The following is a 15,449-nucleotide window of genomic DNA, read 5'->3' on the forward strand; positions in this document are numbered from 1 at the left end:
ATTTTTGTGTGTCTTTTTAACAACGTTTTAGATTTTATTGGTAACTATGATGAGATTGAGGCCACTGTTACAATTTTTATATGGATTGTATCTTATAATGCCCTGATTTTTATTGTATTATTCTGCTCAACTTGTCTTCACTATAATTATGTATGTTTGAAATTGTAAATCGCCTAGAGCACTGGCAGTTAGGCAATTAATAAATGCAAATAAATACTAAATAAGCAGCAATAGACAGAAGATCATCATAGCAAGGTGTTTCCCACAGTGGTGCCTAAAATTTAGGAACCTAAATTTATGCCTGGAAATCATCTCTCACTTGTATTAAGCAAAGCTGTCCTAAGACTTGACATATTGCAGCTGTCAACATGCAAACTGAGCAACTTAATACTGTAGGTACCTTCTTTTGGATTCCCGGGCTCTTTTTCAGTGCATAGGGGTTTTTTGGGGTTTTTTTTTTTTTTTTTTTTTACCTTCAGTAGCATGGTGTACCCTTATTAGTAAGAAAAACAAATAGGAGTTAGATGAAGCACACCAATAAATATGAAAACAACAAGAGTGGTACACAATAACAAACAGATAAAATAAATTAATAAATATTTAAAATATGATAAAATATTACAAATTTAAAATCAATAAAAACATATTTACAATAAAATCAAACAAAATTAGAATAATGATGGATCTAATACACCAGACATGGCCATGTTTCGGCAAAATGTCTGCTTCAGGGGTGATTATATAGTTGAACGACCTTATTCCCTCCTAGCTAAGAGGCCGACCATTGGACCATAAAGGCGCTTAAAATTCACAAACCTAATACAGCTGTAAAAATTCCAAGGCACCCTAAGAAGCAGCAGAAATGGTAAAATGAGTATTCTTCCTTATTTATTTGCAAACAGAAATCACAGCTCACAGTGGACAGTCTGCAGCACTGCACCACAGAATGAATCAATAGCCTCTTCTCCTCCTGCTTTTGATGTTAAATTTTATCATGCATTTTTTATATTTTTTAATTTTATTATATGTTTTTTTTTTGTGTACCACTCTTGTTGTTTTCATACCCTTATTAGTGACAATGAAACATGAAGCAAAGAAACTCTGCTACTAAGGGTTAATGTATTTACCAGTGACTGCTGAGGTAGCACCAAGATTTGCAGAGGGTTTGCTAAAAGTTGCAAATTGGTTGCTTGCCTTGCACTTTCTTTATACAACACATCTCATTGAAAATAAAAGAAGGATATGCAAAACTAATGATCTTGAGAAGACTAAAACCTCTACTAATACTAAACAATTTCCGCACTGTCCTACAGGCATTGATATTCGCAAGCACTGATTACTGTAACTCCCTACTATTAGAATTACCACAATCCACATTGCGGCCACTGCAAATATTACAAAACTCAGCTGCTAGAATTTTAACTGGCAAAAAAAAGAATGAACACATTACAGGAACACTAGCCGAATTACACTGGCTCCCAATTGAACAAAGAATACAATATAAGGCTCTATGTATAATTCATAAACTAATCCATGATGAAAAAGCTGACTGGCTTAACACTGCACTAAGAGTACATGTCCCGCAAAGAAACCTGAGATCTGCTAATAAGGCTCTACTAACTGTCCCCTCTGTTAAAACAGCACATCTCACGCAAGTAAGGGAAAGAGCACTGTCACTGGCTGGCCCCGTGCTATGGAACACCATGCCACTCAAATTAAGGCTGCAGAGAAACTTAAAATTTTTCAAAAAGATCTGAAAACCTGGCTCTTTAAACAAGCTTTTTAGAAAGATAAAGAGAAGAAGAAAAACAGCTGATTGATAAGGACGCACCAAACTTGAATTTGTTAATTGTAACATACAAAAGCATATTAATGTTAAATACAATCCACTTAATATGTTCCTAATATACAAGCTTAAATTACACACATATGGCCTCATTTTCCAAGCCACTCGCACGTGATACCAGGATGGGGGCGGAGTCGGCCCCGGAAGAGGAGGAGTCTGGGCGTCACCCGGGGCCGACTCTGTGCCGACGCCGCGGACAGCGAAAAGGTGAGGTCCTTTTCGCGTCCGCTTTCGCTCCCAATAGCTACACCTCCTATGGTGGCGCTACTGGGTGCGAAACCGGCAGCGATTGCTGCCGGCTAGCGCAGGCCCGCCCCCCGATTCGGCCCCCCCCCCCTCATCTTCTAAAGTATCGCAGGCCTGCGATACTTTAGAAAATGAGGCCCATAGTTATTATATTAAATTGTTACCATACTGTGATGGCACATGATTAAGTTGTAATATATACCAATCATTCTTTCATTATCGTGCCTTACTGTAAACCGTTGTGATGGTTAAGTAACTTAACGACGGTATAGAAGAGTTTCTAAAAAAATGTAAGAACAGATTTTCAGAAGTGGTGGAATAAGTAATTTTCAAATACATAAATAAATAGGTCAAGAAAAGCAGTTAATGATGCACTATCAAGCCAGGGCGCGTGAACAATGTAGAAATCTCGTTTTGCGTGCCTTTCCTCACTCCAAATCACATCAAATCTTCACTGATGTACTGTACTGTGCTGTTTGTACGTCTCTCTCTGTGCATGTAAAACTGACCCCTAAAACCTTGACCACCACCAAAACCTCACCTCGAGTTACTAGCTGGCCCTCCTATAGTGGTATAAATAGTGGACTAATATGAATGCCACCCTAGAGGCTCTCTCTCTCTCCAGGCTACTCCACTTCACTCCAGTCCCTCTCCCTGCCCAAAACACAATTTGCAATAAATATCACAAATTCCATTTCAGGCATATCCCACAGCTTAACACCAGGAAAAAAGGTGTAGCTATTTCCAGTCTTGTTAATGTGCATTAGCCTATTAATGCCCCTCACTTTCATAAAGCCTGCCCAAACTCCTTCCCTTTGACTACATTTTAAAAGTGTGCATTTGCGTTCCACTGCTGAAGAGTAGGGACAAACTGAGTTGCAATATATTTATAAAAGGCATGTTTCAATTTGCACAATTTTGTTTTCTTTCGAATTTTGAGGTTCGGTGTTTTGCTTGCCCGTCATCTCCAGTGGCAAAATACATTTTCTCACCCGTCTCCTTTCACAAGGGCTGACTCTGATCGATAACACGACCAGCCTCAGACAGGCTCATTTTAAACAATGCTTGAAGTGTGCTCTGCTTCCTTCATTTAGTGCAGGATGATAAATTCATCCAGAGATAAAATACTCCTGCCAGCGCAGCACAGGGCGATTTAAAGTGAGAGCTGGCATGAAAGCGCTAGGAAGTGAGCTAAGCCCCCCGATTACGTTAAGCAATCTTTATTTATTTATTTACATGTTTTATATGTCATCATTCCACATGAAATTCACAAGATCATAGCGGTTTACATATAAACATTCATAGATAAAATGAACATGCAAAATAAACTCACATCTAAGAAAGGATTATTAATAACAGAGATGATTCCAGAGGGCTATTTTTCATAGCATCTTATTTATCAATTAGGTAATCTGAACGTTAACGCTTTGTTAAGTTGTGGGCATTTTTAAAGAGCCAAGTTTTCAGGTCTTGCTTGAATTTCTTTCTATCCGATGTTATTCTTAATTTTTCGGGCATGGAGTGCCAGAGTTTTGGCCCAGCTACAAATAACAGTCTTTCTCTTGTCTGAGACAATAATGCAGCAGCCCACTGTCTGCTAGTCATGGGGGTATCCTTAAGAATTAAAATATGGTCAATTAACATTTTCTGTCCCCCCCCCCCCACCCCCGACATCCTTTCTCCCTTGACAATCCTCTGATTCTTTGTTTCTTTTTTTTTTCCCATTCCAAAAATATATTAGCACACCTCGTGCCCTTAAGTAATTTTCACATGCCGTAACAGCTAGAAAACTAATTTTGGCTCTGTTAAAACAGTAATTAAGTGCAACAGAAAATAATTTGTAGCTAAGATGAAGTCTATCTTTAAATGATCTTGATTTTTTGATAAAAACACATACTGGAGGGTAAATTTATTTATTTATTTGGTGACTTTTCTATACCGTCGTTCAGAAGAGCATTTCCTTCACAACGGTTCACAGGAGGCACAAAATATAAAACAGTATAAAAAAAATATATAAACACATTACGTGCCAAACATCTTATTTAAAATACAATCTTTCATAATAAAACACAATAAATAATACACTAAAACCTTAAGTATTCATATCCCTTATATCATTAAACTAGAACATAAAAATTTTCAAAAGGACCTGCTTACTTACTTTAAATATCTTAATATTCCGTTCTTTCGAAACATACATTTGTTTCTCATGCAATACTGTGTTTTCCGCACTTAAATGGGAGTTTGAAAATTGCCACTTTTATGCGCATAACTCCTTTGAAAAATCACTCCTTTGGGAGCAACTTTCAAAGCGTTCACATTCAGACACGGAGCACCCATGTGGGCTTTTTATCGATTTCCAAAGTCCTCCTGCACGTGCCCTCTGAAAGCCGCCACTGGCACGGGCAGTCACTGGCACCTGCTTCTTGTGCTGCTACAGCGTGGCCGGAAAAGTGCGCAGGTAGATCTGAAAATCCACACATGAACATTTCCTCTCGAAGTCCACGTGTCACGGAAAAATGCACAGACTTTTGGCCACATTGGGAATGGGCAATTTTCAGAGAGAATTTCCATGTGCAAAACTCTTTTTGCCTGCAGAAATGGCTTGGAAAGTTGCCCTTATAAAAAAAATAAATAAATAAATAAAAAAAAATGTTGCCCTTTTCTTTTTATGCCACCTGACCGGCAAATTGCCCTTTCAGCATCCTCCTTTGACCAACCAGCAATAATTTGGTCTGGGAGCAGCTTCCCATTCAACCTCTCTCACCAGCCAAATCAGATTTGTGATTTATAACAAACCTGTCATTACTTATTTGCATTTTGCAAGTAATGAAGTCATATTTTAATTCTTTAGTAAAATATTTTAATGCCAAAAAAGATATTTGGAAGGCATAGGAGGCAGAGCAGCGAAATCTACCTGGTGAAGGCGGCGACACTGTGTCAGTCCATAGGTGCAGTGACAGGGTGGCATCTGTTTCTAATGTGGTAATAACGTTGCAATGAACCTAAGCTGTACAGGTTCCCACAATGAATAAATAAATGTAACCCCCCTTCCAAAAACCGACTGGACAAGGGACCCAATCTTGAGGCTGCTGGGCCTCAGTGCAAAACATGGGGCTCCCTGGGGTTCATCTGGTAAGGGGGGAAATCTGGCATTGGTGCCCTTCGGGCTATGGACACCCTTTTGTGGTCTTGAACCACCACCAGAGCACGTTGTTCCAAAACGGAGAGTTTACTGAGGCAGAACTTGTTATACAGTGATCAGGTTTTTTTTTTTTTAAAAAGGTACATTTCCTCTTGCTGAAACCTATAAAACAAATGTAAACAGTCACAGACTAAGTACCAGCATACTTCCTTGGACTGCAGATACCCCTAAAGACTACTTCCGGGAGTTTCCTAGATTTAGGAATCCCCTTTTTGTATTTGTTCTCCTTGACTCCTCGCTGAGGAACGAAGAGATCAATAAACACTGATCGAAATGATTGATCCTTCGGCTCTCCCTTTCCTTTCTCAATTTGGAAATATCACTGGAGAAGCTCCTGCTGCAGCCTTCCTGTGGTAGCAGAACTCTCTCAGCTGCAAAGACCCTGGACAGGATCAATCCTACAAGAGCACGGAGTCTGAGGAATATAAAGATGTTAATTAGAACCAGTCTCTGTTCCGATTCCGGTTCAGATTCACATCATGAATTTTTTTCCATGCAGCCCGATCGGGGGTTTTTTCTTTTTTGTTTTTGTTTTTTTTTTGTTTTTTGGTTTGTTTTTTTTAAATCGGCTGCACCCAAGCCGATAAACAAAAAACCCACACCGACCCTTTAAAACAGCTCCCTTAGCTTCCCCCACCCTCCTGACCCCCAAAATATTTTAAAATTACTGGTGGTCCAGTGGGGGTCCCGGGAGCGATCTCCCGCTCTCGGGCCATCGGCTGCCACTAATAAAAATGGCGCCGATGGCCCTTTGCCCTTACCATGTGACAGGGTATCCGTGCACGGATACCCTGTCACATGATAAGGGCAAAGGGCCATCGGCGCCATTTTTATTAGTGGCAGCCGATGGCCCGAGAGCGGGAGATCGCTCCCGGGACCCCCACTGGACCACCAGGTAATTTTAAAATGTTTTTTTTGGGGGGGGGGGGAGGTTGGGAGAGTGGGGGAAGCTAAGGGAGCTGTTTTAAAGGGTCGGTGTGGGTTTAGGGGTTGTTTTTGTGTGCCGTTTTTCCTGCCCTCCCCCAAAACGATAAGAGAACCCCACAAACAATTTTTTACATCCCTAGAGGAGTACTCCCCCTTTATAGAAATGCTAGTTGGATTCCTGCCTGAAGCCCCTCATAGGCTGCTTCAGGCACTCACTGACCCAGATGCTCTAACCAAGGCCTGGATCCACTACAGGAGAGACAGCCCAGAACCTTCTGCGCTCTTGCTTTTCTTAATCCTACCAAACCCCAAGCACCGCTCACTCTCCTTCTCTAAACCTCAGTCACACGATCTCTCATATGGAGATACATTTCCTAGTAAGGGTACCCTTGCATAAAAGTTCCTATGAAGTTGTTTACATGACAGCTCCAATTGCCCTTCCAAAAAAAAAAAAGATGCTTCTAGCAAAGTCTGAATGCAATTGTGTAGAGAAAAATGTGCTCCAAGCATGATAAACAGTGGGCAAGCAGGTTGAGAACCAGATCCCTCATTCCCTTCTCCTCTCCACTAACTCCCCCCACCCGCCGCCCCCGTCAGAACAGAAAACTCTGCAAACGTCTTGCAGCGGCACATCTATAGTGCTGAGGGGAAGGCTTCAGGTGTGCTATTTCAGTGGTTTGCTGGAACAAAAATGTTACTGAAAGAACTTGAGGAAGTGTCAAAACCCACACAGGCTTCTACAACCCTGCTGTTATAAAAAAAAAAACCAAAGAAAAACAAAACAGTATTTCCTAAGATGGCCTAGAAAGAAATGAGAATGTTTGCTTACCTTCGCTGAAAGTGCCTGTTAGACTCACTATAACAAACACTTTTCCCTCTGGCTCCAAATCCACCTAGAAAATTAAGAGGGGAACAATGATCAGGGCCTGACTGATAAGGGGGTTTCCTCCACTTTCAGCCTGTGGGAAAACCACACCACTTTGCAAAAACATCCAAAGCACTAAGCCTCAGTAAGGCTTCAATGTGATAAAATGCACATGGGCGTGAGCACAACTTTACTCCTGAGTTAACCAGAGTTTAACACACAAACCTCAATAAAAATGTCTGCACAGCTTAGTGCTCACTCCTCCCTGCAAATCTCATGTTAATCAAGGCATTAGTTAATTTTCCCCAGTGCACAGGCGTAACTCACCTTTTCTTAACTCTGGAAATGTTACTCCCAGTCAGAGTTAACTCACTTTTCTGGGACCAGCGTTATTCTGTGGGGCTGGCGTTTGCGGTCCTGTAAACGGGATATATGCACAGAAAACATGATTTGCGCCCATAGCCTGTTCTCTGTGCAGAAAACATGATTAATGCACATGATTTGTGTGCAGAGAGCAGGCTTGGGGCACAAACCATGCTTTATGAATCCTAAGCATATTTCTGTGTGCATATTTTTGGGGTAGCATGCATTAGCATCTCATTAGCTTACTGAATTAGGAGTTAACTCTTTTTCTGTGCATGAGTAAACAACTCGTGTGCCAAAGTTCAATGCATATTTTTTACTCATGTCTGTCTTATTACATCAGGCCCCGGCTGCTTTGGTCAAAATAACTTGTTGAGTGGAGAAAAGGGATGGAAAACGCCAGTATAACAATGCTGGAAACAGGTCTGGTTTTCAGGATAGTTGAATATTGCAAACATGCGTGCATATAATCCTTTGAATATTCAATGTGAAAATCCTGAAAGCTAAGGGCCGGATTTTCAAAGATTTACACGCGTAGAGGGGGTTACGCGTGCCAGGCCTATTTTAAAGAGGCCCGGCGACGCACTTCAATGGCAGGGGAAAAGGGGGATTGGATTTAGACAGCAACCATTGAGGGCCCTGACTTCTACAGCACGGTGCAGCGGTTACTACCCTTAATAGAAGCATTGGATCACTACCCTTAACCAATAAGCCTTGATGCTATTAATGCAACTGCAACATTGCTCTCTGCTTCGAAGGAGGGGGAGGGGGGCTGAAAGGAAAGAGAAATTTGGCTTCAGGGGCAACCAACATGAGCCATGACTTTTTTTTTTTTTTAATAGTCTGGGGTACTGATGCTCAGACATTAATAAAAAAACACACAGGACTGTTTCTACAGCCAAGTCCACAAGCAAAGCACGTCAAGCAAAACTGATTGATACATGGGAGTAACCTGCACGGCACGACACATACTACCATGGGAAGCTTGCTGGGCAGACTGGAGAGACCATCGGTCCTTTTCTGCCGTCATTTATATGTTTCTATATGTTTATTAAATTATCTGCGTGTGAGTGTTAACGTGTGTGTGTGAAAGCATCTGCGTGAGTGTTAACGTGCGTGTGTGAAAGCATCTGCGTGTGAGTGTTAACGTGCGTGTGCGTGCAACAGAAAGCATGAATGTGTTTGCATAGAAGAGGAGAAAGTTCTCTGCCCTCAACAATAATCCTTAGAAATCTAAGGGTGACTGGAAATCAAAAGTCTCAGGTATGGAAAGGGGGATTTTAAAAATCCTTATTAGTTTTAATTATTTGGTGTTATTTGATGTATATTTGAATTATTATTGATGTTTGGGAAATTTTATAATTTTTAAGAGTTTTTAATTATTGGCTGTTATTCTATTCATTAGCTGTTTTGAAATGTTCATTTTATTAGTATTTTTTTACTGTTATGATTTTTGTTTTATATTCCTTGATTTTGTTTTGAGACATGACATTTCTATTTTTCCATTACTGCTCTGCATACAGTCTGGCTTGTTGAGGATTTCAGTTTACACTTTTTGAGCTCTTTGTTCTGTTATTTGGCAAGGGTCTATCTGTTCTGCATGTTTAACTGAGGTGGATTATTCTGCTGCCATGAGTTTCTGTGTAGGAATCTATAGCAGCTCAGATTGTTCCGTTTTCCTAATAGGAGATGCATTGGTGTTTAGGGCCTGGTGTAATACTTGCAGTGTTGCCTTTTCATAGTTAAGATTGTTACTGTTTGAGTGTTGGCGATTAGTGCTTTTTAAGTATGGGAGGTGTGCAAATATTGTAGTTGTAATTCAGTTTATTCTGGGCATTTTGAGAACAAAGTGTATTGTTATAGGCCTACAACCACATGCATGCATTCCAAGTGTGGTGTTTGCTTTTTTGCAGGGTTGTGACATTTTTACCTCAGAAGACTACTCTCAATGTCCTCTCTCATGTAAAAATGATTATAAATGCATCATTTTTAATTGTATGTGACGAGGGCAGCGGGACATGGGCCCAAGACTGCAAGGCTCACCTAGGGTACCTGATGCCCTTGCACCGGCCCGGAGATAGTGTGCCACACAAAGACCCACTTTTAGTAACTTTAGAAATCGGTGATTTTAACCATAAGGTGGTATCCATCATGAAGCCAAGATTTCTTGCTTCATTTATTACAGGGATTTGAGAACTATCAATCAAAAGGAACTTAGGTACTTTAGAATCAGGGAATCTAGCCAAATACAATATTTCAGTTTTTGACATATTCAAAATGAACTTATTTTCGAAAAGCCAGTCCTTAAGAACACTCAAACAAGAGGACATCTTTTTTAAGGCACAGTCTATCGACTCTGAAACTGGGACGAAAAACTGAACATCATCAGCATGAAGTCGATAGCCTACATCTAACTGCACTGAAACTCAGCAGATTGGGACAATGTAAATATTAAAGAGAACAGCGGAGAGAGCTGATCCCTGTGCTACACCAGCAGTGAGGTCAAAGTCTTCAGCACATTGCCCATGTAAGAAGGAAGAATACCATTTTAAGACAATGGGGTAGATTTTAAAACCCCAGCACCGTGAATCCCAGGGTTTACGTGCGTGGCTGGGCCCGGCCACGCGTAGTAAACCCTGGAACGTGTGTAAGTGCCGGGGCGGTCCGGGGGCAGGGCTAGAGGCGCCTGGTACAGCAGCCATTTGCCACTGTGTCGGAGGATCGCGCGCCGGCAGGAGCAAAAGGTAAAATAAACAAAATAGGGGTAGATAGGATAGGGATAGGGGGAGGGTAGGATAGGGGAAGGGAGATTAGGGTAGAAGGTTGGGAACTGGGGAAGGCTCCGCTGCGTCACTGCGCGAATTTGCTAAATTATTACCCCCACCTTGCGCGCGCCGACCCGGAAGTTTGAGCTGCTGGGATCTCACAGAAGCCTGCTTAGTGGTTTGTTTTCTCCCTCCTGCATACTGGAAGTCAAGAACCTGCGTTTATGTTTAAAACTTACTTCTTCATTAAAACTGTTGGGTGAAGCAATGCTTTTTGAGTTTTTGCCTCAATCAGACCCCGACATCCCCTGGGCTCTAGCCCTGCTCCTCCTCACATCCCAACCCTAGGTCTCTACCCTCTGTCTCTTCCTTCCCACTCCATATTCTTCTTTTACAGTCTCCCATCCCACCTGGCCATACACACACCCATCCTTCCCCAGCTCCTCTTGTACACAAACTGTTTCACCAATTCCCCATCACACACACACACACCATGTAGTCTAGTTGCACACCTCCTCCCTCCCAGCCCCTTTCCCCTGACCCCTCCAACCTATCACAATTCCCCATCTCCTCTTTCACACATAACCTTTCTGCCAGCATCTCTTTTCCTTATCTACTCTGTTCCGTTCCCATTTTCCCTTAATTTTTTTTTTTTTTTTTTAACAGGGTTACCGAAAAATTTAACTACTTTCTGAGGTATTTTATTTCACCTTTTGCCAAGGGAGGGAAAGTCACCACAGAAGAAAAACCAAGCTACGGGTTCACAACCTTCTCAAACACCCAATACCACATCCTTTGTTCTTCTCCAGAGGCCCCTTGTCACCCAGTGCCCCGCCCCCCAGTCTTCCCAGAACCACAAAATTCAGTAATCACAAGTAGTAACAGTTTATGGGGTTTTACTGGCAAATAGTCAAGAAAAGGAGAGCAGGTAACATATGACAAATACATGAAAACAGCACAAACAACAACATGAAAACGGCATTAGTCAGGAAATCAATGTCAGTGAACACAAATGATTTCACCATGCAAATTTTACAGACAATTACTTTATCCAATAACGGTCAGACTAAGCTTTCAACCTGGGGTACCCCAACTTCAGGATATACTGAAGCCCCTGTGTGCGCCCAAAATGGGAGGAGAAAAAAAAAAAAATAAGAACGAACCATTGTGGGGCCCATGCAAGTTTATCTGTATTCATAGATGATAACCAGTAACGGAAGAGCGCGGTGGCTGACGCAAGTGTCCCTCTCCTTGGGAAAACCCAAGGCTTAACAATAGGGGCAGGCTGAGCCCCTAGTCTCTAATGGATTTCTGGTCACTGGATTTTATTTCTAGAGTTTCTGGCACTGTCCTAAGGTGGTAGCAGGCTGGAAACTCACAAGAAGTCAGTATTTGCATAAAGACGGGCTTCTGCAACAAATTACAAACAGAGAGGAGGGTTAAAAAAAAACCCAAAACCCTCTCTCCTTTTTTCTCCTAACCACTTCTCTTTTTGTGGTCAGGTATATTGTTCTTGGTTTACTTATCTCAATCCTTCCTGGATAGGAAGGTCTGCAATCCCCAGCTTCTAGTCCCAGTGTTCTCTGGGTGCTAGGGGGCTCTGGGTTCCTAGCTCCTTGCCCATCCAGAACTGCTTCTTCTGTCCTTTCTTGGTTCACAGACACCAGTCTCTTTTCTTTCTCTTCTCCACAGATTCCTCTGCTCTCTCTCTCTGTAGCTGATCAAACACCGTTACACTGGCTCCTCTCTCTCTCAGGGGCCGATGCAATAAAGGCGCGTAGAAAGTGGGTGCTAAACAGTCAGCGCCCGCTCTCTTAACGCGCGCATGGTGCCCCAAAGGAGCTACAGAGAGAGAGAGAGAGAGAGAGAGAGAGAGAGGGGGGGGGGGGGGGACACTTGCGGCTGCCTGTCTGCCAGTAATGAAAACGGCCCCAGAGTTTAATCGGCGGCCATTTTCATTACTGGCAGACGGCCGAGTTATGAAGAAAACCAAAACTCGGCGGCCGTTTTCATTACTGGCAGACAGGCAGGTTATGAAAACTGAGGCCGAGTTTACCAGCGTCGGTTTTCATAACCGGCCGTCTGCCGAGTTATTTTATTTTTTTACTTAAAAAAAAAAGTACAGAAAAGCAGTTTTTTCTGCTTTTCTGTACTTCTTTTCAATGCGCTCAGCTATTAACGCCTGCTCCAGGCAGGCATTAATATCTAAGCAATAAATATGTGTCTGAGACGCACATTTATCTTTTTGCATTGGAAGTGAATGAGTAATAGGCTCATTTACATGCATTTGCATGTGATGAACGCTCTCTCATTCACTCCGCGTTAGACACGCGTTAAATAGGTGCTAATCCCCCTATTGCATCAGGGGATGGATTAGCGCCTGTTTTACCCGCGTCTCACTGCTCGTTAAGAGTGCGCTCGGTATATTGTATCGGCCCCTCAGTCCTTTCTACCGGGAAAGCAGCCTCAAAGAGGATTGTTCTGGTTTCCTGTCCTGATAACCTAAGGCACACACTGCTGCCTCCCTCCTGAGTCTGAGGGATTCTCATTGACTGACTGCCTTGTGGAGCCAATCTCCTCAGGCAGCTCCACCCCCAAGCTGATTTAACTGTCCTCCAGCAGCACAAGCTAAGTTTAAACAGACAGCCTCTCTCTGGCATTTGTCTGCTCAAAGGGGGGGATAAAACAGTGCCGAGCAGTCCCTTTGCTGTATGTGAAGCACAGTTGCTACTAGTCCAGCACTTAGCAAAGGCCCCTGGTTCTTACTGAATGGTCCAGCACCAAGGTAAACTCAGGGAGGCAATTTAGGAGACCCTGCCATATGAATATAAAAGTTACTAGAAAAAGAGCTAAGAAAAAAAAAAGTGTTGAGAAAAAACTGGAGTAGTCCGAGCACCTTAGGCAAAGTGGCTGTTCACTGAAAAATAACAAAATGGAGTCAAGTAAAAGTTGGCTGCCTGACTATGTTTTGACCTATCCTCTTAAGAGAGAGAGAGAAATGTTTTGGAGGTTAATAAAACCTTGTAAAGTTTGAACACTGTTTGGGGGTGGTGTTCACCACACAGCAAACGTAAACAAACCAGGAGTGCAGCAGACAGTTTATCTTTAGCATCTAATGAACAAAGTTTGTCACAGCAATTAAAAGTGTAAAAACAAACAGGCGATCCTCGTGCTGGGAATTTTTGCAGTGCATGTTGGAGGAAGACAGAGCAAATGTGTCCAGTTCTTAGTTGCACTGAGTTTGAAAGCCATCGTTATGAAACTGTTTAGTGAAAAAGCACTTTTTTGATTTCCTGGAAAAATCAATACATTATTTTAAAGCCTGGGTTTGAATATGTGGATGACTGCATGTGAAATTGGCCTCTCGATAAAGTAAACCGGAGAAGCTCATGGGAAGTAATCATCGTTCCATTTATACAGTTTGCTTGAGGAGGAGTGTGAAAGTTAAAAAAAAAAATTCCTTTGGCGGTAAGAAAAAGTCAAAGTGGGGAGGCAGAGATTATTTTTTCCCATATTTTCTCAGGGAGCTATTGTTTGCTACAGCAGACAGAAGTACCTGTGTACTATAAAGAGCATTCCAGCAAAGAAAGACTGAACAATGTGACAATTTTGTGTTTCCTTTAGAAGAGGTTTCTCAAGGTCTTTTGTATTGCCTGATGCCTTGTTGCAAAGTTTTTTTTTGTACACTGAATATACAGCCCATAGACCGTTATAGCAGTTCAGGCTGCAGTCTCAATTTGTAGATACCTGGCAGAACTCTTTACCCACCAGTTGCTTCCAGGGTGGGGGCGGGAGAAGAGAAGCCTAGAGTGTGAGTGCCTGTATGAGAGAGTGCTGTAAAGAAGCAGAGGGATGTAGAGTGAGAGAGTGTCTGTATAAGTTGTACTAATATCTTTTTTTTTTTTTTTTTTGTGAAAATCTTCCAAGAGTGTCTGTGCAGTTTAAATGAGAAATACCAGAGAAAAGAAGACAGGGATTACATGGCTTTTATTGTTTATTTTGTACAAAACTAGCTGGTCATACAAAACTCATACAAAACTTTCTTGCCGAAGATTGGCACAGATAGCCTCCTTTCATTTCTTTATAGTCAGGGAATAGGTGACATGAAGAGAAGACGCCAGAAGATTCAACTGGGACAACAGTATGCATTCCAGCGAGTGCTGCGTCCAGAGGAGGCACAGCAGCTGCAGAGAGAAACAGGACAAGGATAAGCGTATACATCTGACACACTATTTTTTTTGTCTAGCCAGACTAGAGAAACAGAGTACTTATGCTTATACTATAGACAAAATTCTACAGAAAGCACATCCTAATAATGCAGACTAGTACACACATTAGATACATAGCCTGGATGAACTGAAACATTATTTTGTTAAATGTATACTTACCTGGCTGAATCTGCAGAAATCACAATCCTGAAAAAAGAAAACAAGGACTGAAAGGATCAATCTTTATAACAATGAAATGTCACAGGGATGATAACTTTTAAACAGCTGTGTGGGCGCATATGTACGCATGTATGCCAGCTCGCACCAAAGGACGCGGCCATTTTATGACATTTGTGCATATATGCATGCACAGTATAAAATAGGCTGATCACACGTACCTGTGTGCACAATTTTATATAGACGCATGCATGAGTGCACATATGCCGCTGCTACTACATAAGTGGGAGAATTTTATAAGGAATGCGCCCTAACAGAATAACCAGTTTCCCAGATAATGGATAGGAATCCCTAATACCCCTAGTTAAATGAACTCTCTTTTAGCACCAACCCTTGAAAGCCCACTGCCTAGTCTATTTTTTTATTTCGTTACTTACATGACATCCATTAGTAGTAATAAAGTTACACAGCAGAGGACCCCGGCGTGCACTTAAGCGCGTAAATACTGACGGACATATTTCATGTTAAAGTCCTGGAATGCCCATGTCCCGCCTATGCTCCACCCAGACCACACCCACACTCCACCTCTTTATTCAACTTGTGTGCATACGCGGACGCCTTTTAAAATCTGCGCAACACGAGCCTGCCCAACTTCTACACTATCTCCCGGCTTTGGCACACGCTGGGTTTTTAAAATTCACCCCTAATGATCTTACGTTTTACAACCAAATAAGATAAGAAACAAGATTCTTACCTGTTTTATGGTTCTGTGCTGAAACACTGAGACCTAAATTCATCATTTTGCTATAAATTTCATATAAATAGAGCCCGTGATAAAAAAAAGGGG

At 41.9% G+C, this 15,449-nt stretch overlaps 1 protein-coding gene across 1 annotated transcript in view; it reads right to left on the reverse strand.

Moving 5' to 3' along the window:
- The window catches only part of PRKCH (protein kinase C eta), a 246,047-nt gene that overhangs the window by 159,349 nt on the left and 71,249 nt on the right, over positions 1 to 15,449 (reverse strand). The window contains 1 exon segment of the mRNA XM_029598155.1: positions 7,054 to 7,117. Coding sequence (XP_029454015.1) covers positions 7,054 to 7,117 — 64 coding nt within the window.

Source organism: Rhinatrema bivittatum, chromosome 4 (assembly GCF_901001135.1).
Source record: "Rhinatrema bivittatum chromosome 4, aRhiBiv1.1, whole genome shotgun sequence".
In the NCBI taxonomy this organism is placed as follows: Eukaryota; Metazoa; Chordata; class Amphibia; order Gymnophiona; family Rhinatrematidae; genus Rhinatrema; species Rhinatrema bivittatum.